The following is a 19,286-nucleotide window of genomic DNA, read 5'->3' on the forward strand; positions in this document are numbered from 1 at the left end:
ATATCTTCCATATACCAACCGGAAGCCTCTGCTTGGTCGGCCTGCTGGTCCATGTTCTTTGCGTAACTGTGGGTGCGCTTTCTCGTTCATGGCGCCAAAGCCTGGAACAAACCCCCCTGCACATCAGTGCCATCAGCTCAGTCATAGAATTTTTTTTAAAGCTCCAATCCTTACTCTTTTAATAGTCCACCAGCAGGGCAGCACCCTCCTTTAATGGCGCCAGGATACCCTCCCAGGTAAAATGCATGCCATCAAAATAAACATAACATAACATAACTAGGGTCGGCCCAGGCATCAAAATAAAAGTGACCCCCATTAGCAAATCAGATAGTTTCAAAAGTGAGCACATTTGCATATCGGGGTACTGCATAAGGATTGCTTTGGCTGATATGTGTCTAAGCTCTAACATGGTTGTCTCTTTTATGTGCAGCATCACTTGTCGGAAGCCTGCTTCATGCTGCCTGAGTGCAACAACTGCCGACTCCCAAGATGGCGCCGGGCGCAGTCGTGGTACCTATGTGAACATGAATGAGATTGACGAAGGACCGGAATCCATGGTGGACAGAGGTGATTGTTCCCTTCATGGTTCCATTCTCAGACCTTTTTATGTTTACTTTAGTCTATCCTGCTTTTAACTTCTACTCCTCGCAGCTTTATCGATTAAGTGCTCTATCTCCAGCATTGAATATTCCATATACTTACATATTGGCATTCTTTGCTTAACCTGCTAAACTTGAGAGTACTAATCACAGCACAATCAATCACTCTAGGCATTCTCTAGGTTAAATAGAATTTTCAAAGGTTTGCCTGCTCAGGTACTAGTCTAAATATTACTTACTCCAGTATTGGAACTTTCATAGATTCCCATGCTTGTATCATTCCCCGTCGTCGGAATGGGAGTCCCCGGTATACATAAAAAAGCAATAGAAACCATCCCTAAAACAGAACCCAGGCCTAGGCCCATTCCTGTTTTGCAACCTATCTACCTCTTTTTGTAAAAGAGACCAAAAAAATGAACAACCACTCAGATTGGACTCACTCCTTACAACCCTCCCGAGAGAAGTTCACAACCTCAGATTTTTCTATCGCACGTTGTGCTAGGGAGTCTCCACTGAGCTCTGCTCAGTTTTGTTCCTAAAACTTAGTTCTACAGCTTTTCCTTCAATTCCTTCAGAATGTCATATAAAGAGAAGAAGGCCCTCTTTAAAGCTTGTGCTACCTGTTCTAAGAAGAGGTTGTATATTGGAGATAAGCACAAGGACTGCATTTACGGTCTGTACCCAGACCACAAGGCTGCAGGCTGTCACTTTTTCAACCAAGACTTTACGGGATCGTGAAGGGTGTCTTTTGACCTGGCTCCAGAAGCTGAACTCAAGGAAGGAGACAGTGTCTAGTGACAGTGATGAATCATCTTCTGCGACCTCTTCCAGAAGGTCTGTGAGGAGAGGAAGATGAATCATCTTCTGCGACCTCTTCCAGAAGGTCTGTGAGGAGAGGAAGGACTTTTCCTTGACCTTCTGAGAAACGCCCTGGTAAGGCCCTGAAAAAGACCTCTGCTAGAGCTAAAGGGCTTAGTCCTGTCGAGTCTCCTCACCAAGGTGTAAAGGGAGAGGGAAGGACTACCAAAAGAAACTTCAGAGGAAATCCAGTTCTGTTCCTCCAACGTCACCTCCTGCATCTACAAAAACATTCAGAAAGCCATCATCGTTGACTTCTGAGGTAAAGTCATCAAAGAAGATTCTCTCGTCGACAACGCCGTCTTCGATTCCGTCGACGAAAACTCCAAAGGTAAAGTCTTCTTCATTTCTCACCCCGTTGACCGGTTCGTCGACGATGTCAACGGCGGTGGGATATGTATCGTCGATGATGGTTTAGACGATGATGATGTCGACTATGTCGACGGCGAGTGTCGCGACACCAACAACATCGATGACCACGGCATCGACGACAACTACGTCGACGACAGCTGCGTCAACTACGGTGATTTCTTTGTCGACAATTCTTTCGTAGTAGATGATCCCGTCGACGGTTCCGTCGACGGTTCCGTCGACGGTGGAAACATTTTCAATCCTGCTTAAAAAACGGCAGATTACGCCAGAGATTACCTCACCAAGGAGGGTGACTCCGTTACCACCTGCACTTCTCCTGGAAGAAGAGGAATCTGATGAGGAAGAAGGACCTTTTGGCTACGCTGATGGCCCTTCTCAACTTAACGTTAAATGCCAAGACACTGATTCTGATGGAGATTATGAGGATTATGAGCAATATGGTCCTCCCTCTCAATTTCAGCCAGAATATCATCGGGAGATGGTTCAAATGCCCTCTTCCTTACTATTGGACTTACATGCCATGTTAATGGATTACAGGAGAAGATTTGCGACAAAGCCTCCCGACGTGACAGAGCGCCAGTGGGAGAGGTGATGGCGAACCCTGCCTCCCACAGGCGTCGCATGGGCCTGAAAACTCGGACTAGGAAAGTTTTGAGGCGGCCGCTGCGGAGGGAGGTGTGGACTGGCCTCCCCGTTGACCCCGACCACCGCCACAGCGGTTTCCACTGCCGCCACCGCGCTGTTGAACATTCTGCGGCGTGTGGCTGGCAGCACGTGTGGGGACTCCCCTTCCGTGGCCACGAAAGGAACGAAAGGCACCCGATTGCTGGCGTGGGGCCGAGAGGCCCAAGGACTTGGCTGTAGCCCTGGAGTCCTTAAAACGCTCAAGCCCATGGTCTGCCTTGTCGCCAAAGAGGCGACGGCCATCGAACGGCATATCCAGAAGTGTGCTCTGGACATCGGCCGAAAAGTTGGCGGACCTCAACCAGGCGTGGCGTCGAACCGCCCCAGTCGTTGCCATCGCCCTGCCCAGTGAGTCCGTGGTATCCAGACCACACCGGATGGAATATCTCGCTGCATCTCGGCCCTCCACAAGGGCCTGGCCGAGTTTAACCCGGACCTCCTCCAGACATTGTGGCAGCACGTCCGCAACCGTGTCCCACAGTGTGTGGGGGTAGCGGCCCAAGAGACCGGAGGTATTGACAGACCGCTGCCCTAAGCTTAGGGACGAGAACACCTTCTTCCCAAACTGTTCATATCTCTTGGATTCCCGATCAGGCGGAGCCGACGGGAATGCGGTCTGGAAATTTGAGGCCTGGATAACAAGGCTCTCGGGGGTCGGGTGGGGTGGGTGGACAAAAAGCAAGGGTCGCCCGGGGCCGGGCGGTAGCGTCTGGCCACATTCCTATCCACAGGCAGACCTGTGGCGGGCTTGGACCAAGTGCCCACAAGAACGTCACACAAGGCCTCATTGAACAGCAGCAGGGGCTCGCTGGAGCTTGACTGCGGTTTGAGGACCTCAGTGAGGAGGTTAGTCCTCACGGCCGTGACGAGGAGCACAAGGTTTAAGGCCTTGGCCGCCCTCGTCAACACTACACTATACGTAGACCCCTCCTCCGAAGCCACAGTCGGAGGGGAGACAAATCCAGTGTCTGGCGAAGTGTCAATACCACTGGCCTCTCCAAGCTCATATGTCCAGTCCTGTTGAGACTGGCACTCCAGTGCCAGAGGGTCCTCAGACCCCTCCCAATCTTCTTCGTCACCCGTCGCCTGTAAAACAGGCTCAACGGACGGGCCCTCCTCGTGGAAATAAAAATCTCCAAAGGCCGTCGGTAGCGGCGCCATTCCGGCGCCAGAGTCGGACCAAAGGGAACATTGGGGACGGCGTCCACAGCGGGTGAGGTGGTGAGGTTGACCGCCGACGACCCGGATCCGGAAGCGGATCCGGTGAGGTCCTGCGGCGCCGGGACCGAAGTCGCCGGCGGCGTCGGGCCGAAGCACCCGACCCGGCAGGGCCTCTAGCTGAGTCCGGAACCCGGCTGAGGAGGGAGGGACCTCATGGCCATGAGGTACCGCTCGATCTCCTCCGGCGTCGCGCCGTGCCCAGGGACCCAAAGGTGTGGGGCAGGCGGCGACGCTTGCGACTCCCTCGGAGCCGCATGGGCGGTGTCGCCCGAGCCCCCGGCCGCATTGTGAGAGCGTCTGGGTGGGTCGGAGGAACGATGACGTCTCTCCGACCTCTCATGCCTCTTACCTGAGGACTTGGAACCCGACGACTGATGTCCACTCCCGGAGCTGCGATGACTCCGATCCCGCGACCGGTCCCTCGACCTCCCGTGGGACCGGGACCTGGAACGGAACGGGACCGACTGCCGGAGCTCGAGTCGCTTGCGGGACCGCTCCCGCCTAGCCTTAGACGTCAGGGCCCGGTAGTCGGAGCAGGTGCGGTCGTCGTGGTCGAGGCCTAAGCACTTCAGGCACCGGCGATGGGGGTCCGTGACCGACATCAGTCGGTCGCACTTCGAACAGGGCTTGAACCCGGGCATCCCTACCGGCACCGATAGTCGAAGACTCGAAGGAAGAAATGATCAAAAAGATCAAAAAGTTTAGTAAAAAAATGACTAGGGGTAGAGCTTTTCCGGATCTGCGCTACCTGGCGCGGAAAAAAGAAGAACTGACGTCAGCGCGCATGGGCGGCGTCTAAGTACTCCGACGACGTCATTCCGGCGCTAACGACGACGGACGCTGAGCCGCGTACGACGCCTACCGACGCACAGGGGTATTGCTACGCAAAAATTTCCGGATCCAGTCTGACGTCTGGGGATATTCTAAGGTAAGGAATCTATCACTAACGTGTCTCTTTCAGATGAGGACACTTCATACAAGATCCCTTTAAAAAGGAAATCTGTTGCTACCTGTCTCCCAGGATTTCTGTGACAAAATGGCAGTTTTTTTCTATGTCAAAATTAAGGACATCTACTCTTCCTTGAAGAACTCAAATTTGGTGGGTGCTAAAATAACTCCCCCTTCTGATCCTGTGTTAGTACCCCTGGTGGACTGCCACTTGTGCTTTTTTCCACCTATTCTTCAAGAAGACACTGAGTTGCTGTTAAGTGGGATTAGATCTGGGTCTCCCCTTGAACCTTGTCCTCTTAAGATTTTGAAACTGGGAAGTGAGGCTGTTGCTTCTCCTCTGACGGCCATCCTCAATACCGCCATCTCTGCTGGCCAATTTCCCACCGCATGGAAAACGGCGGTGGTAAAACCTCTGCTTAAGAAGGCCTCTCTTGATCCGACCGAACTAAAAAACTATTGACCCATTTCCCTGTTGCCCGTTCCAGCTTAGATCTTGGAAAAACATCTTAACTGCCATCTCAGTTCCTATTTGGAGGAATTCCAATTGCTCGATAGCTCGCAGCATGGTTTCAGGAGTGAACACAGCACGGAGTCTGCACTAACCTTTGTCTTTAACAACATTCGGCAACAGGTGGATGCTGGTCACACTACTTTGCTGATCCTCCTGGACCTGACCGCAGCCTTCGATACGATTTCTCAGAGTTGACTGGTCGGCAGGCAAAGGGAAATTGAGATAGAGGATTCCGCACTTACTTTGCTATCATCTTTCCTCACGGGTTGCTCACAAATACTTAAGATGGGCCAATTTTTGTCTGCCCCCAAACAATTGTTCTGTGGAGTACCTCAGGGATCCTCATTGAGTCCTACTCTCTTCAATATCTATGTAGCCCCGCTCGCCGCTGTGTCATTTGGCCTAGAAGTCCTTTCCTACGCTGATTACACTCAGATTTTGATTTCCATCATGGAGAGTGTCTTAGCTTCAGCAGTAAATTTTAAAAACTGTATGCGGGCGGTGTCTGCATGGATGGTTGAGAACTGTCTTAGACTCAATGTGGACAAAACGGAGGGCTTAATTTTCGGAGACAAGTTGGACATCTGGTCAGAGGCCTGGTGGCCTGTCTCTCTCAGATCTTGCCCCTCCCTCTGTCTCAGTGCCAAGAATTTAGGCATCATTGTAGACTCCTCTTACTCTCTGAGGTCACAAATAAACAGAACTGTTTTGATCTGTTTTGGGATAATATGGACTCTTAGGAAGATCTTTCATTTTCTTTCCCTTCCAGCTTGGAAACAGGCAGTGGTAGCCCTTGTGGAATCAAGGCTGTATTACTGCAATGCCCTGTATTTAGGCATAAACAAGGGACTCCTGCACCGACTCCAATTGGTGCAGAATGCAGCCGCTAGGCTGGTGATGGGTCTCCCTAAATTTCATGCAGTCTCCGCCACCATCCGAAGCCTCCATTGGCTCCCGCTTGGGATGAGAATTTTGTTCAAGGCTTCATGCTTGGTTCATAAGGCCGTCCATAATAGGGGTTCTGAAGGCATTAACAAAATGTTTCACTGATACATTCCTGGCAAGAACCTGAGATCTGCTAACAAGAATTGGGTAATAGTTACCAGGGTTAGGAAAGTCTGGTGGGGGAAGATGGGGGGCATTCTCGCTGATGGGGGCCAATCTTTGGAATCTGCTTCCTCTCCCAATGTCCACTCTGGAAACACACTCTTCATTCCGTAAAGCCGTAACGACCTGGCTTTTCACTTGTTCCAACTGTCACCTGCCTTAATCTTTTAGCTCTGCAACTTTTAACATCTGGTATATTGATCTCTGTCCGCAGCGCCTTGATGCCCCTGGGCTAAGCCCGCGCTTTACAAGTCTTATACTCACTCACTCACTCACCAGTCCTTTTCATCTACCATCATCCTCATCCCCACCACCACCTCCTTCTCCACCTGCAAATCCTTTGCATATAACACCTCAGGATTCTCCACAGTCTCACCATAATGATGATGATGCTGATGATGGGAGGACACAGGATCCATGGACAGATTATACAATTGTTCCTCCAGGAGATAATGACCCAGACCTTTACCTAGCCAAGCCATCTCCTCCAGTTGACAATGTATCCCACCATGAACTCCTTGCCAGAGCTGCACAATATCATGGGGTGGCACGGCACAAAGAATCATTTGAAGATTTATTTTGTTTGAGACTTTAGGATCCACACATAGGTCATCACAAACACTTCCTATGCTTAAGGGCATGATGAGACAAGCTGATGAACTTTTTAGGGACCCAGTACGACCTAGGGTTGACCAGAAGTATAAGTGCTTCCCAACAGACCCAGTATTTAACGAGGGGCAGCTGTCACTAGGTTTACTGGTAGTGTCCAAAGCTCGTAAGCGGGCTAATTCCCAAACATCAGGGGATGCTCCTCCCCCAGATAAGGAGCCCAAGTTAATAGGCGCTTCAGGTAAGCGCATAGCTGCTCAAGCTGCCAATCAATGGCGCTTTGCAAATACACAGGGCCTTTTAGCCAGGTACGACAGGGCACACTGGGATGAAATGGAGCAATATCTCCCAAATGAACATAAAGCTAAAGCACAGGACTTAGTAAATGAAGGTAAACTGATTTCAAATCCCTCCATAAGGTGTGCTCTGTAGGAAGGTGGATATCTGACTATGGTTGTCCCCAACTTTTTGCCTGGTGTTTTGCTGGAATTCGTCTTAGTTGGCCTGGGATCCTGCTATTCAGGACCCCAGGCTTCCTGCTCTCTCTGTTAAAATGAACTCCATGTACCTTAGGTGCATATCTAATTGGATACTGAGTCACCTTATCAGTCCCTGTACAGTTTACCTTAGGTACCCAGGGCATAGGTGCACTCAGGGCCTACCAGGGGCTGCAGCATGTATTATGCCACCCCTGGCTGGCCATCCAAATCTGACACAACTGGCTGATCAATCAGCTGGGGCAAGGAGGTGTAATCACCCTTTGCTTTAGATATAGTATACCTATACCTAACCCTAAAATGGATACATATCCTCCTATCAGTCACTCCTATGGCAGGCCTTATCAATCCTGAAGGCAGAGTGCTTGGAATTATGTGAGATGGTGCTCTAGCATGAGCTGAGCCTGTCTGCAGCTTTCGGAACCAAGTCCTTTAGCTGTTTCCATGATAACGCTATACCATATACTCTTAAGTGCATTATAATCCTCGCGGTTATTGCTAACTTTGGTATAACATTATCAAAACATGTCGAGTAAGGTGTCATACGAATTGGAATACTACCCCCTCGCCAATTCTGGCGAAGGGGGTAGCATTCCACCCTTCTAGAGGGACACGACATGTATGTAACTGTGAACCCCGGTTAAAGTTAACTCGAGCCTCAGCATCACAAAATGGAATAAATTGTGTGGTGTGGAGTTGAACTGTGAGGCGTGGAGTGCAATTGTGTGGAGATTAATTATGTGTCATGGAGTGGAATTAGGTGGGATGGAATGGAGCTATGTAGTATGGAACTGTGTGGTGTGGAGTTATGTGGAGTGGAATTAAGTGGCGCAGAATGGAATTATTGCATTATAGAGTGGAATTGTGTGTCGGAGTGGATTTATATAAAAAGGGGGTGGTGATGGACAGAGTATCTGAATTAAGCAGAACACTCCTACCCAGTCAACAGATCAGGGCTTGATCCATCACCGTTTTTTTAGCTCACTGCACCATCCTAGTTCAGAACCTGGCTACATGCAAATTAGTCTGTCCCTGGCCCAGTACATCATGGGAACAGGGCAGACCAAACTACCTAGCCAATTCTTTACCAGAAAGGAAACAAGCTTCCGGGGACCGGTTTCTGGCATTACAGCCGTCTTCGGCCCGGCTTGCTTGAATCCTGATGGTGCAGTGAGCAAGGGACTCACATCTGAGCATACCCTTCCACACTCGTGGTGGCCAAAGCGATTCAAAAAGGGGGTGGTGATGGACAGAGTATCTGGTGAAGAATTGGCTTGGTAGTTTGGTCTGCCCTGTTCCCATGATGCACTGGGCCAGGGACAGACTATTGTGCATATAGCCAGGTTCTGAGCTGGGATGGTGCAGTGAGTTAAATAACGGTGATGGATCAAGCCCTGATCTTTGGACTGGGTAAGAGTGGTCTGCTTAATTCAGACACTCTGTTCATCACCACCCCCCTTTTTTGAATCGTTTTTGGCCACTATAGGTGTGGCAGGGTATACTCAGACATGAGTCCCTTACTCACTGCATCATCAGGATTCAAGCAAGCCGGGCCGACGACGGCTGAAATGCCAGAAACCGGTCCCCGGAAGCTTGTCTCCTTTCTGGTGAAGAATTGGCTTGGTAGTTTGGTCTGCCCTGTTCCCATGATGCACTGGGCCAGGGACAGACTAATTTGCATATAGCCAGGTTCTGAGCTGGGATGGTGCAGTGAGTTAAATAACGGTGATGGATCCAGCCCTGATCTTTGGACTGGGTAAGAGTGGTCTGCTTAATTCAGACACTCTGTTCATCACCACCCCCCTTTTTTGAATCGGAGTGGATTTATATGGCATGGAACTAGGTGCCGTAAACTGAAATTATGAGGCGTGAAATTGGGTTGAGTGGAATAATGTGGTGTGAACTGGAATGGAATTTTGTGGCATAGTGGAGTGAAATTATATGGCGTGGAATGGAATTATGTGACTTGGAGTGGAATTATGTGGCGTGGAATTATGTGGCATGGAATAGAATTATGTGGCTCGGACTGGTATTATGTGAAGTTTAATTATGTGGTGTGCCGTGCAATTATGTTGCACTGAACAGAGTGGAATTATATGGCATGGAGTGGAATTGTTGTGAAGTGAATGGGTATTCTGAATGAATGAATGATTTGAGCTTTGTATAGCGCAACTTAGCCCGTGGGCGTCAAGGCGCTGAAGATGGAAAGATATGTGTGGAGGGGGGAGGAGGTGCGCCGGCTATTGGTAGGCTTCCCTGAAAAGCCAGGTCTTCAAGGCCTTCTGAAAGAGGGGAAAGGAGGATTGATCCTTGAGCTCTTCTGGAAGGGAGTTCCAAATCCTTGGAACAAGGGAGAAAAAGGCCCTCCATCCCCACCTTGCCTTAGAGATTCTGGGTACAGCAAGAAGATTTTTATTTGTTGAGCGGAGTGCCCTGCCGGGGACATAGAGGGATACAAAGGATCTGATATCTTCTGCCCCCGATCCATGTAGGGCACGATGGGTGAGGCAGAAATTGTAAAAGAAAATTGATACTTGTATAGCGCACTACTTACCCGCAAGGGTCTCAAGCCGCTTGTACGAATACCGCTGTGGAACCCATCCTGGCTTTCCCTGTGAGGTGTCCACTCTTGGGCACCCCCAAGGTGGAGGCCAGGCATCCTTAGTGTTGTGGGGGCCGTTGTGGAGATTAAGCAAGTTATTGCCCAGAGTTGCAGAGTGGGACTCCATGATTGGAATAGGCACCGAGGCGAGAATTATCAGGTCAGTGGAATTTTTTGAGCCCAAGACCCGCCGAGGCAGGGAATTGAACCCTGGTCCCGGGCCAGACCTCTGCATCAGAGTCTGCCGCTCTAACCATTGAGCCACACTTCTCCACAGAGGGCATTAAACTCAATCCTGGCTTGCATGGGGAGCCAGTGTAGATTTTTCCTAATGGAGGCGCACGATGAGCGCCTGGGCGCGGCAGCAACGAACCTTGCGGCCGCGTTTTGCACTGTTTGGAGGCGCTGAACAAGTTGCTTGTTGATTCCTAGATATAGCATGTTGCAATAATCTAGTCTAGAGGATATGAGGGCTACCGTGACCTGTTTACGGGCTTCGATCGACAGATAGTGTGCAATTTTCCTCAAGATTCGCAGGACTCCACAACAAGTTGAGGCAGTCCTGCTGACCTGTCTGTCTAAGGAAAGCGAGGTGTCAAAGATTACACCTAGATTCCGGGCTGACTGAGAGGGCGTGGGGCAGGCACCGAGATCAGGAGGCCACCAGTCCATAGACCAGATCTCCTGCTTGCCTCCGAAGATGAGCACCTCCGTTTTGTCCCCGTTTAATTTGAGGTAATTTCTCACCATCCAGTTCGCAACCGCTTCCATGCAGGCTCTAAAATATAGGGCGGTGATGTCAATGGTTTGGGAGATGGAAACCATGATCTGGGTGTCGTCAGCATATGATAAGACTTCCAGACCGAAAGATCTAACCAGCCTGGCCAACGGTGTCACGTAAATATTGTAGAGCGTGGGCCTCAGGGACGAGCTCTGAAGGACCCCACACTGCACAGGCTTGACAGGGGAAAGATAGTCACCTAGCTTGACCCTCTGTTCGCGCTGGTCCAAGAAAGATGTTAAGAGGCTAAGTGCTGGTCCGTCCACTCCTATCTCCCTAAGGCGCATGGCCAAGATGGAAGGGGACAGGGTGTCAAAGGCGGCTGTTAGGTCGAGCAGGACCAGCAAAGTAGCCTGGCCACTGTTGACCTTAGCACGTATGTTATTAGTGACAACTTGCATTCTGAGTGACTCAATCTTGTTTTGTCAAAAGGTTGTGGCACCTGATGGGTGTCTTTATAAAGCTGGTTTTATGATCAAGGTGGGGTTGTTTTGGAGGCGTTGTATGGTTTGTCTGTCCTCCCACGACAGGTTGTTGAAGTGGTTGGTTGGTGTAAGGTTCTCAATGTCGTGGTATACTGCCTGTTCGAACGTGGTGATTTCGGCAGGGATGGTGGAGGGAGGTGGGACGAAGGTAGACTTAGTTCTGAGACCCGTGGTATTCGGGTTGTCGTGAGGTTGGTCACTATCGGGGATGGGTTTTTCAAAGAACGTTTTCAATTTTAGTTTCCTGAAAAATTGTGCTAATTCAGTATGTAGTTTAAATTTATCAAGCCTTGTGGTAGGCACAAAAGATAGTCCTTTTTCCAGGACTAACTGCTCTTTTTGAGACAGTGGGGTGCTAGATAAGTTGAATACCAATGATGGTTGGGCAGTAGGGTTCACTATTTGCTCGGTCCCGGTGTTGTTTCCTTTGCCTTTTGGCGTGTGTTGGAACTGACTGGGTTCTCTTCTTCGGCCCAGTGGACCTGTGTATTGTGCTGTGTTGATCTTCGGCGTCCCCGCGCCCTTTGGCCCCGTCCTAAGAAAGGAAAATTTGGGCCCTGATTGCCCGCGAAAAGCGGCATTGGTCCTGGGGGGTACATGTTAGGGAAACCATAATAGGGGTTCTGCATCTGGCCGAGGTGCGGTGGGAATCCAAGCCGTTTTAATTCACTACCTTTGCACCCTTCACCGCACACACAGTGACATACCTGCTCCGCTGTAATCAGGCGTCGTAGCACACCCGGGGCACGCTAGGTGTCACTGGGTGGGCCCGATGATGAAGCATGCCACCAACTAGGTTGGTGGGTGAGGGCTTTATAAAGACACCCATCAGGTGCCACAACCTTTTGACAAAACAAGATTGAGTCACTCAGATTGCAAAGCTAATCTTGTCTAAACCCCCGCCCCCTAAATAGAGCTAGTCCCTTTTTGATTAAACTTCATATAAACTGGCGATACGAACTGGCTATCTGGTCCTCTCTCTCCCTCTTGATACACGATTAGTGACAACTGTCAGGGCAGACTCAGTGCTGTGTGTTTTCCGAAAGCCGTGTTGGGATGCGTCAAGTAGGCTGGAATGCTCTAAAAAGGCGCTCACATGGATATTTAGATGGGCTTCTAACATTTTGGCAGGGGCAGGGAGCAAGGAGGTGGGGCGAATTTTTTTTAGGGTCCCTGGGTCTAGTGTGGGCTTCTTAAGGCGGGGCGTAACAATAGCCAGTTTCCATGGCTTTGGGTAGACACCCTCATGGATTGCCAGATTGATGGCCTCCAGGAGGGGCGGGAGTAAGACGTCCCTGCACTCTTTAAGGATCTTAAGAGGGCAGTGGTCAAGAGGAGATCCCGATTTGAGGGCATCCAGGTACAAATTAAGTTGCTCTGGGGTTAGTAGGGGGAAGTTGGTAAAATAGCCACCCTGAGATCTAGCGGGAATCATATTCAAGGGAGATGCTGCTGAATCGGGGAGGGGCCCTAGGTCTCAGTTGAGGGCTTTTAGACCCGAGTGAATGTCCATGATTTTGACATGAAGGAAGGTGGAAATTTGGTCACAGAGATCCTGTGAGGCAACTATGATGAACTCCATCCACTCAGGATCCCCCACAGACCCATGCCCTCACCACATCTTCAACAAAGCAGATTCCATCATAGCACCGCATCTCCGAGACGTCATCAACTGCTCCCTCAACTCCGCCACCTTCCCGGAAAGCTGGAAACACGCCAAACTCAGCGCCCTTCTGAAAAAGCCCACAGCGGACCCCACCGAACTCAAAAACTACCGCCCCATCTCGCTCCTTCCATTCCCGGCCAAAGTCATCGAGAAAGCTGTCAACAACCAGCTCGCCGCCTTCCTCGAAACCAACAAATCCCTCGACTCCTCACAGTCCGGCTTCCGAGCCAAACACAGCACTGAGACCGCACTCATCGCAGCAACAGACAACATTCGAACTCTACTGGACAATGGAGACACAGTCGCCCTCATCCTCCTCGACCTCTCCGCAGCCTTCGACACAGTCTGCCATAGCACCCTGTTACAACGCCTCAAACATCGGAATCCAAGAAAAAGCACTGGAATGGATCACCTCGTTCCTTGCCGGAAGAACCCAGAGAGTCCGCCTCCCACCATTCAAGTCCGAGGCCTCTGAAGTCATTTGCGGCGTGCCACAAGGATCCTCACTCAGTCCCACCCTCTTCAACGTATACATGAGCCCCCTCGCGGCCATCGCACGCCAACACAACCTCAACATCATCTCCTACGCTGATGACACTCAACTGATCCTCTCACTCACCAAAGACCCTAACACCGCCAAAACCAACCTACATGAAGGAATGAAAGAAGTAGCCGAGTGGATGAAGCACAGCCGTCTGAAACTGAATTCCGACAAAACAGAAGTCCTTATCTTAGGTACCTCCCCCTCTGCCTGGGATGACTCTTGGTGGCCAGAGTCCCTTGGAAAAGCACCCATTCCGACAGACCACGCACGGAACCTGGGCGTCATTCTGGACTCCTCACTCTCGATGACCAGACAAGTCAACGCCGTTTCTTCATCTTGCTTCAACATTCTTCGCATGCTCAAAAAAACATTTCGCTGGATCCCCACCGAAACTAGAAAAACGGTCACCCACGCACTGGTTACAAGCCGACTGGACTACGGAAACACCCTATACGCCGGTACCACCGCAAAACTTCAGAAAAAACTCCAACGCATCCAGAACGCTTCAGCCAGACTCATACTAAACATCCCGCGTAATGACCACATTTCTGGTCACCGGAAAAACCTCCACTGGCTTCCCGTCAATAAGAGGATAACATTCCGCCTCTTAACCCACGCACACAAAGCACTTTACTAACTTGGACCCGAATGCCTCAACACACGAATCTCCTTCTACACCCCCTCCCGCCAGCTACGCTCCTCCAACCAAGCCCTTGCTGCTGTTCCTCGCATCAACAAAACCACCATGGGAGGAAGATCCTTCTCCTACCTGGCGGCTAAAACCTGGAATTCACTTCCCATTCACCTTCGCCTCACTCAGAACCACCTAGCATTCAGAAAGCAACTTAAAACCTGGATATTCGACAAGTAATTCCCCACCCTTCTCCAAGCGCCTTGAGACCCTCTGGGTATGTAGCGCGCTATATAAATTAATTGAATTGAATTGAATTGAACTTAGTGTGGATAAAATCGATTTTGGAAAAGGGGGTGGTGATGGACAGAGTTTCTGAATGATGCAGAATACTCCTACCCAGTCAAGAGATCAGGGTTTTAATCCATCACCGTTTTTTTTAGCTCTCTGCACCATCCCAGCTCAGAACCTGGCTACATGCAAATTAGTCGGTCCCTGTCCCAGAGCATCATGGGAACAGGGCAAACCAAACTACCAAACCAATTCTTATACTGGGAAGGAAACAAGCTTCCGGGGACCGGTTTCTGGCATCACAGCCTTCGTCGGCCCGGCTTGCTTGAATCCTGATGGTGCAGAGAGCAAGGGTCTCACGTCTGAGTATACCCTCCCACACTTAGTGTGGATAAAATCGATTTTGGAAAAGGGGGTGGTGATGGACAGAGTTTCTGAATGATGCAGAATACTCCTACCCAGTCAAGAGATCAGGGTTTTAATCCATCACCGTTTTTTAGCTCTCTGCACCATTCCAGCTCAGAACCTGGCTACATGCAAATTAGTCTGTCCCTGTCCCAGAGCATCATGGGAACAGGGCAAACCAAACTACCAAGCCAATTCTTATACTGGGAAGGAAACAAGCTTCCGGCTTTCTGTGCAACCATTCAACAACCATTCAACAACAACTGGTTCAAATATGTTCTCTCAATGTTTCAAGCTTTATTACAAATGTCACAAAAAGATGTTAGTATTTCACTTCTGTTCTTGGATTTTCGTCAGAATAAAATAAACTGAACATAATCTTCACAAAAGTTATTTACAAAAGTTTAAGCTATTGCCATTATAAATTACAATAACTTGTATTTAATTATTAATTATTTAAAAAAATGTAAAGCCATTGTTATTTGTAATAGCAATACATCTAAGTCACGTAAATACAACACATATTGCATTACAAATGCTATAGGTGTCACATTTGCGAAAGTTATAACTATTGGCATTTTGTAAATGACAAAGCTATTAATTTCGCTATTTTCAAAACCCACACATAAATAAAAAATGTGTCATTTACAATACCAATCGCTCAAACTTTCCTAATGCGAGACCTATTGCATTGCAAATGCTTGTTACTCTTCCACTTTATACTATCTAATTTCAAAGTATATTTAATTGCCTTAATCAGTCTAAATAAGTTGGAACAGTATCTTTTATCCATAATTTACAGATTTCTCTACGAGCTAAAATAATTAAATAAAACATCAGCTTATTGCCATCTCGAGAGATTGATTCGTAATTCGAAGTAATACCAAGGAATATAAATAAAGTACTAACCTGTATCTTAAACTTCAACATACTTTCCATACCTTCAAATACCGCACACCAAAATGAATACAGAACCGGGCAGGTTAAAAACATGTGCAGATCATCTGCCTTTTCCAGCCTACATTTTAGGCAGCAAGGAATACTGCCTTTTGTAAATTTTCGCAAGCTTATCGGGGGACCAATACACTCTGTGAAGAGAGAAAAAGTGATTTTGTTTTAAATTGGCAGGAGAGACTGTAGTGTGTAGTATGTCAAAGGATGCTTGCCATATCTTCTCCAAATCGACGTCCGGAATATGATCTCCCCATAGATGAGCTGGAAGAGTGAAATCCCCGTCGTCTGCTTCCAAAATGGCCCAATAGAGAGTTGCTGTCCTTATCTTCCTGTTGTTCCCTTGAAACAGCTCCTCCAAAGGGTTTGTTGTCCCTACTTGCGATCCTACCGCCTGGCTCCAGCTCTTTATTTGAAAGTATTTAAACTTAGATAAATTGTTTTCAGACACACTAGAGATCTCCTCCCATGATACAAGAATCCCATCAGGCATTAACTGAGACCAGTACTTAATGTCCGCAGCTAGCAAAGGTTTTGCAAGAATATCCTTGGTCCACTCTGGGGAGCCAGGGGAATCCCAAATAGGAGCCATAGCTGAATGGTATGTAAGTTTTTGGGATTTCCTTACTCTAGCCCAGGTAAAAGCCATATCGCTCAACGTCTTCAATCAAACCTTTTTTAAAAAGCGCTGGTCGCCATATATATACAGAAACCCAATTAAACCTCCTTGAATTCCTGTCAGCATTTCTTTAAACATTATACCTGCTTCTGAAGAGTTAAAAAACAAGATCCCTGCTTTAAGAAGTAAGGTCCACGCATATGTCTTTAGGTCTGGGGCACACAAACGACCTTTGGTTTTTTTCCTACGCAATTTCCTCCATTAAATCCTGATGCCCTCTGAAGCCCATACAAAGGAATTAAATTTAGCTTGAATTACTCGGAACTTCGCTTCATTAAAGGCTAGAGGGATATTTTGAAACAAGAAAATCAATTTGGGAACCAACATCATTTTTATAATGTTTACCCTTCCGATCAATGTAAGAGGAAGAAGAGACTAGCCCTTTAAGGACTCCGTGATTTCTTTCCTTGCTTTGTCTAGATTTCTACCTGTTAATTTTGCAATATTCTGGGTAATTTGGATTCCTAGATATCTTATCTCATTTTTTAAAATGAGAAGCTGGACTTCTAAATTCCAAAGCATGCACTCTGTTTTGGCCTGGGTAATCTGATATCCAGAAAGCTGACAAAACTGGGTAGCTGCTCTATATATTAACGGAATTGCCTGAATTGGATCTGAAGTGTATATTAACATATCGTCGGTGTACAATGAGACTTTCCTTTCCCAATTTCTAAATCTAAAGGGCACAATGTTCATATCTTGCCTGTTTTTTCCCCCAGGGACTCAATATATAAATTAAAGAGCAGGGGCGAAAGGGGGCATCCCTGTCTAGTCCCTCTTTTGATAGTTATAGGTGTTGAAAGATTGCCATTAACCAGTACTCTAGCTGTGGGGTGATGATAAATTGCAGATATGGCTTTGCAATTTTTTCCCCAAATTGCATCTCTCTATTACTCTAGTTAAGTAGACCCAATTAACGTGGTCAAATGCCTTGGCGGCATCGAGCGTAATAATAGCCATAGGGACTTTATGAAGGGATGCTATATCAATCGCTCCCACTAGTGCTAATATCAGGTTCTGGATAGACCGGCCTCTAATGAATCCCTTCTGGTCCCCGTGCACTAATTTATCGGCAACACCATTCAGTCTCTCTGTTAAAATCCCAGCGAAGAATTTATAGTCGAGATTCTGGCCTGTATGAATCACATAACTCCGCCGGCTTAGATGGTTTGAGAATTAGTACTACAGTTGCTTCATTCCATGTTACGGGCAGATTCCCCCCCTCCTCAAAGATAGAGGAGAACAGCCTACAGAGAATTGGGGCGACAACTGGAATCAAGATTTTATATAGCTCTGCTGGCAGTCCATCAGGACCTGGGGCCTTACCTCTCTTGCCTGAATTAATCGCAGAGACCACTTCCTTCAAATCTATCCTCTCATTTAAGTTTTTTGCTGCTTCATCCTCAATTCTCCGGACTACAAATTGATCTAACCATTCTTGAATTGAAAGATCCTGGGGAAACAGGTCTTCATTATACACCTGTTCAAAGTGGCCAAAAAGGCTTCTTCTATATCAGACGCACTATCTGAAATCTCACCCGTTATATCAGACATTATACCTTTAATTCTATTCCTGGATTGATTTTTTTTAGCTTTCCATGCCAAAAGCTTCCCACTAGCTTCACCGTACTCAAAATGGGCAAGAGAGCTGGCCTGCCACCGTTTCCTAAGTCTAGCGTCCAGCACCTCTTGTAATTCAGATCTACATGATGCTAATTGTTGGAGAATAGATGGTTCACACTGTTGGATCTGAGTTAACAGGTCTTCTTCTAACTTAACTATTTTTACTTCAATTTCAGATACCTTAGTGCTGAATCTTTTTTGCCTCGTGGATTGGATAGCCAGAATCACTCCCCTCAAAAAGGCCTTATAAGTGTCCCAAACGACTTCAATTGGGGCAATTCCTAAATTTTGTTCAAAGAATCCCTCTGACTCCTCTGTCAATTTTTTTGTCACATCATCCTCAAGCAAGATACTTCAATCTAAAGTCCACCTCTTCATACTCTACAGTCACGAAAGCTTTAAAACGAAAGAAACTGCTGAATGGTCTGAAAGGTGACCGCCGTGATGTTTAACCTCCTTGACCTTACCCCCAGTTCCTCTGAAATTAGAAAGAAATCAAGCCTTGATTATGGCCTAACTTCTTATTGTGAAAAGTATACTCCTTTTTTATTCCCCATTTTTATCTCCAAATATCCACCCATCCTAATTGATGTATAGCGTTCCCCCAAAAATTCCTCGTTTTAGAGTTATGTATGGATCTGTCCCTGTATGTTTTATCCATTTGGGGATCTAAGACCACATTAAAATCTCCTGCTAAAATTAGGGGATCCTTGAATACTAGTAATTCTTCCATCATTTCCCTAAGCGGGAGAGGGTCATCTAAATTTGGGCCATAATACCCCACAACTGTAAATTTGTAGGAATGTATTTATTTATTTATTTTTGGCATTTGTACAGAGCTCTGTTACCCGTAGGTGTCCTGGTGCTAAGTGTCACTCCAGAGGGAGAGGCGGATCGGGAATCAGTTAGTAAACAGCCATGTCTTTAATGCTCTTCTAAAAGCCATAAGGTCCGTCATTTTTCTGAGGGCATGGGGCAAGGCATTCCAGGCTTTGGTTGCACCCAGCACAAAGCTTCTGCCTCCCCATCGCACTCTCCTAATACGAGGCACAGCAATCAACCCAAGGTCTGCTGATCTAAGATTTCTAGTCGGGCAATACCAATGAAAGTACTGCCGAAAAAATAAGGGCCCCTTGCCTTGTAAGGTCTTAAATACTAGGCATAATGCTTTGAATAGAATCCTCTTTCGCATTGGGAGCCAATGGAGTTTAGCCAGCTC

General features: G+C 47.8%; 1 protein-coding gene across 1 annotated transcript in view; it reads left to right on the top strand.

The window, feature by feature from the left end:
• The window catches only part of LOC147736606 (equilibrative nucleobase transporter 1-like), a 767,478-nt gene that overhangs the window by 362,226 nt on the left and 385,966 nt on the right, over window positions 1-19,286 (top strand). Inside the window, exon 7 of the mRNA XM_086953784.1 lies at window positions 431-567. Coding sequence (XP_086809910.1) covers window positions 431-567 — 137 coding nt within the window. The remainder of the gene's footprint in view (window positions 1-430; window positions 568-19,286) is intronic.

This window comes from Lissotriton vulgaris, chromosome 1_2 (genome assembly GCF_964263255.1).
Source record: "Lissotriton vulgaris chromosome 1_2, aLisVul1.2, whole genome shotgun sequence".
Taxonomy (NCBI): Eukaryota; Metazoa; Chordata; class Amphibia; order Caudata; family Salamandridae; genus Lissotriton; species Lissotriton vulgaris.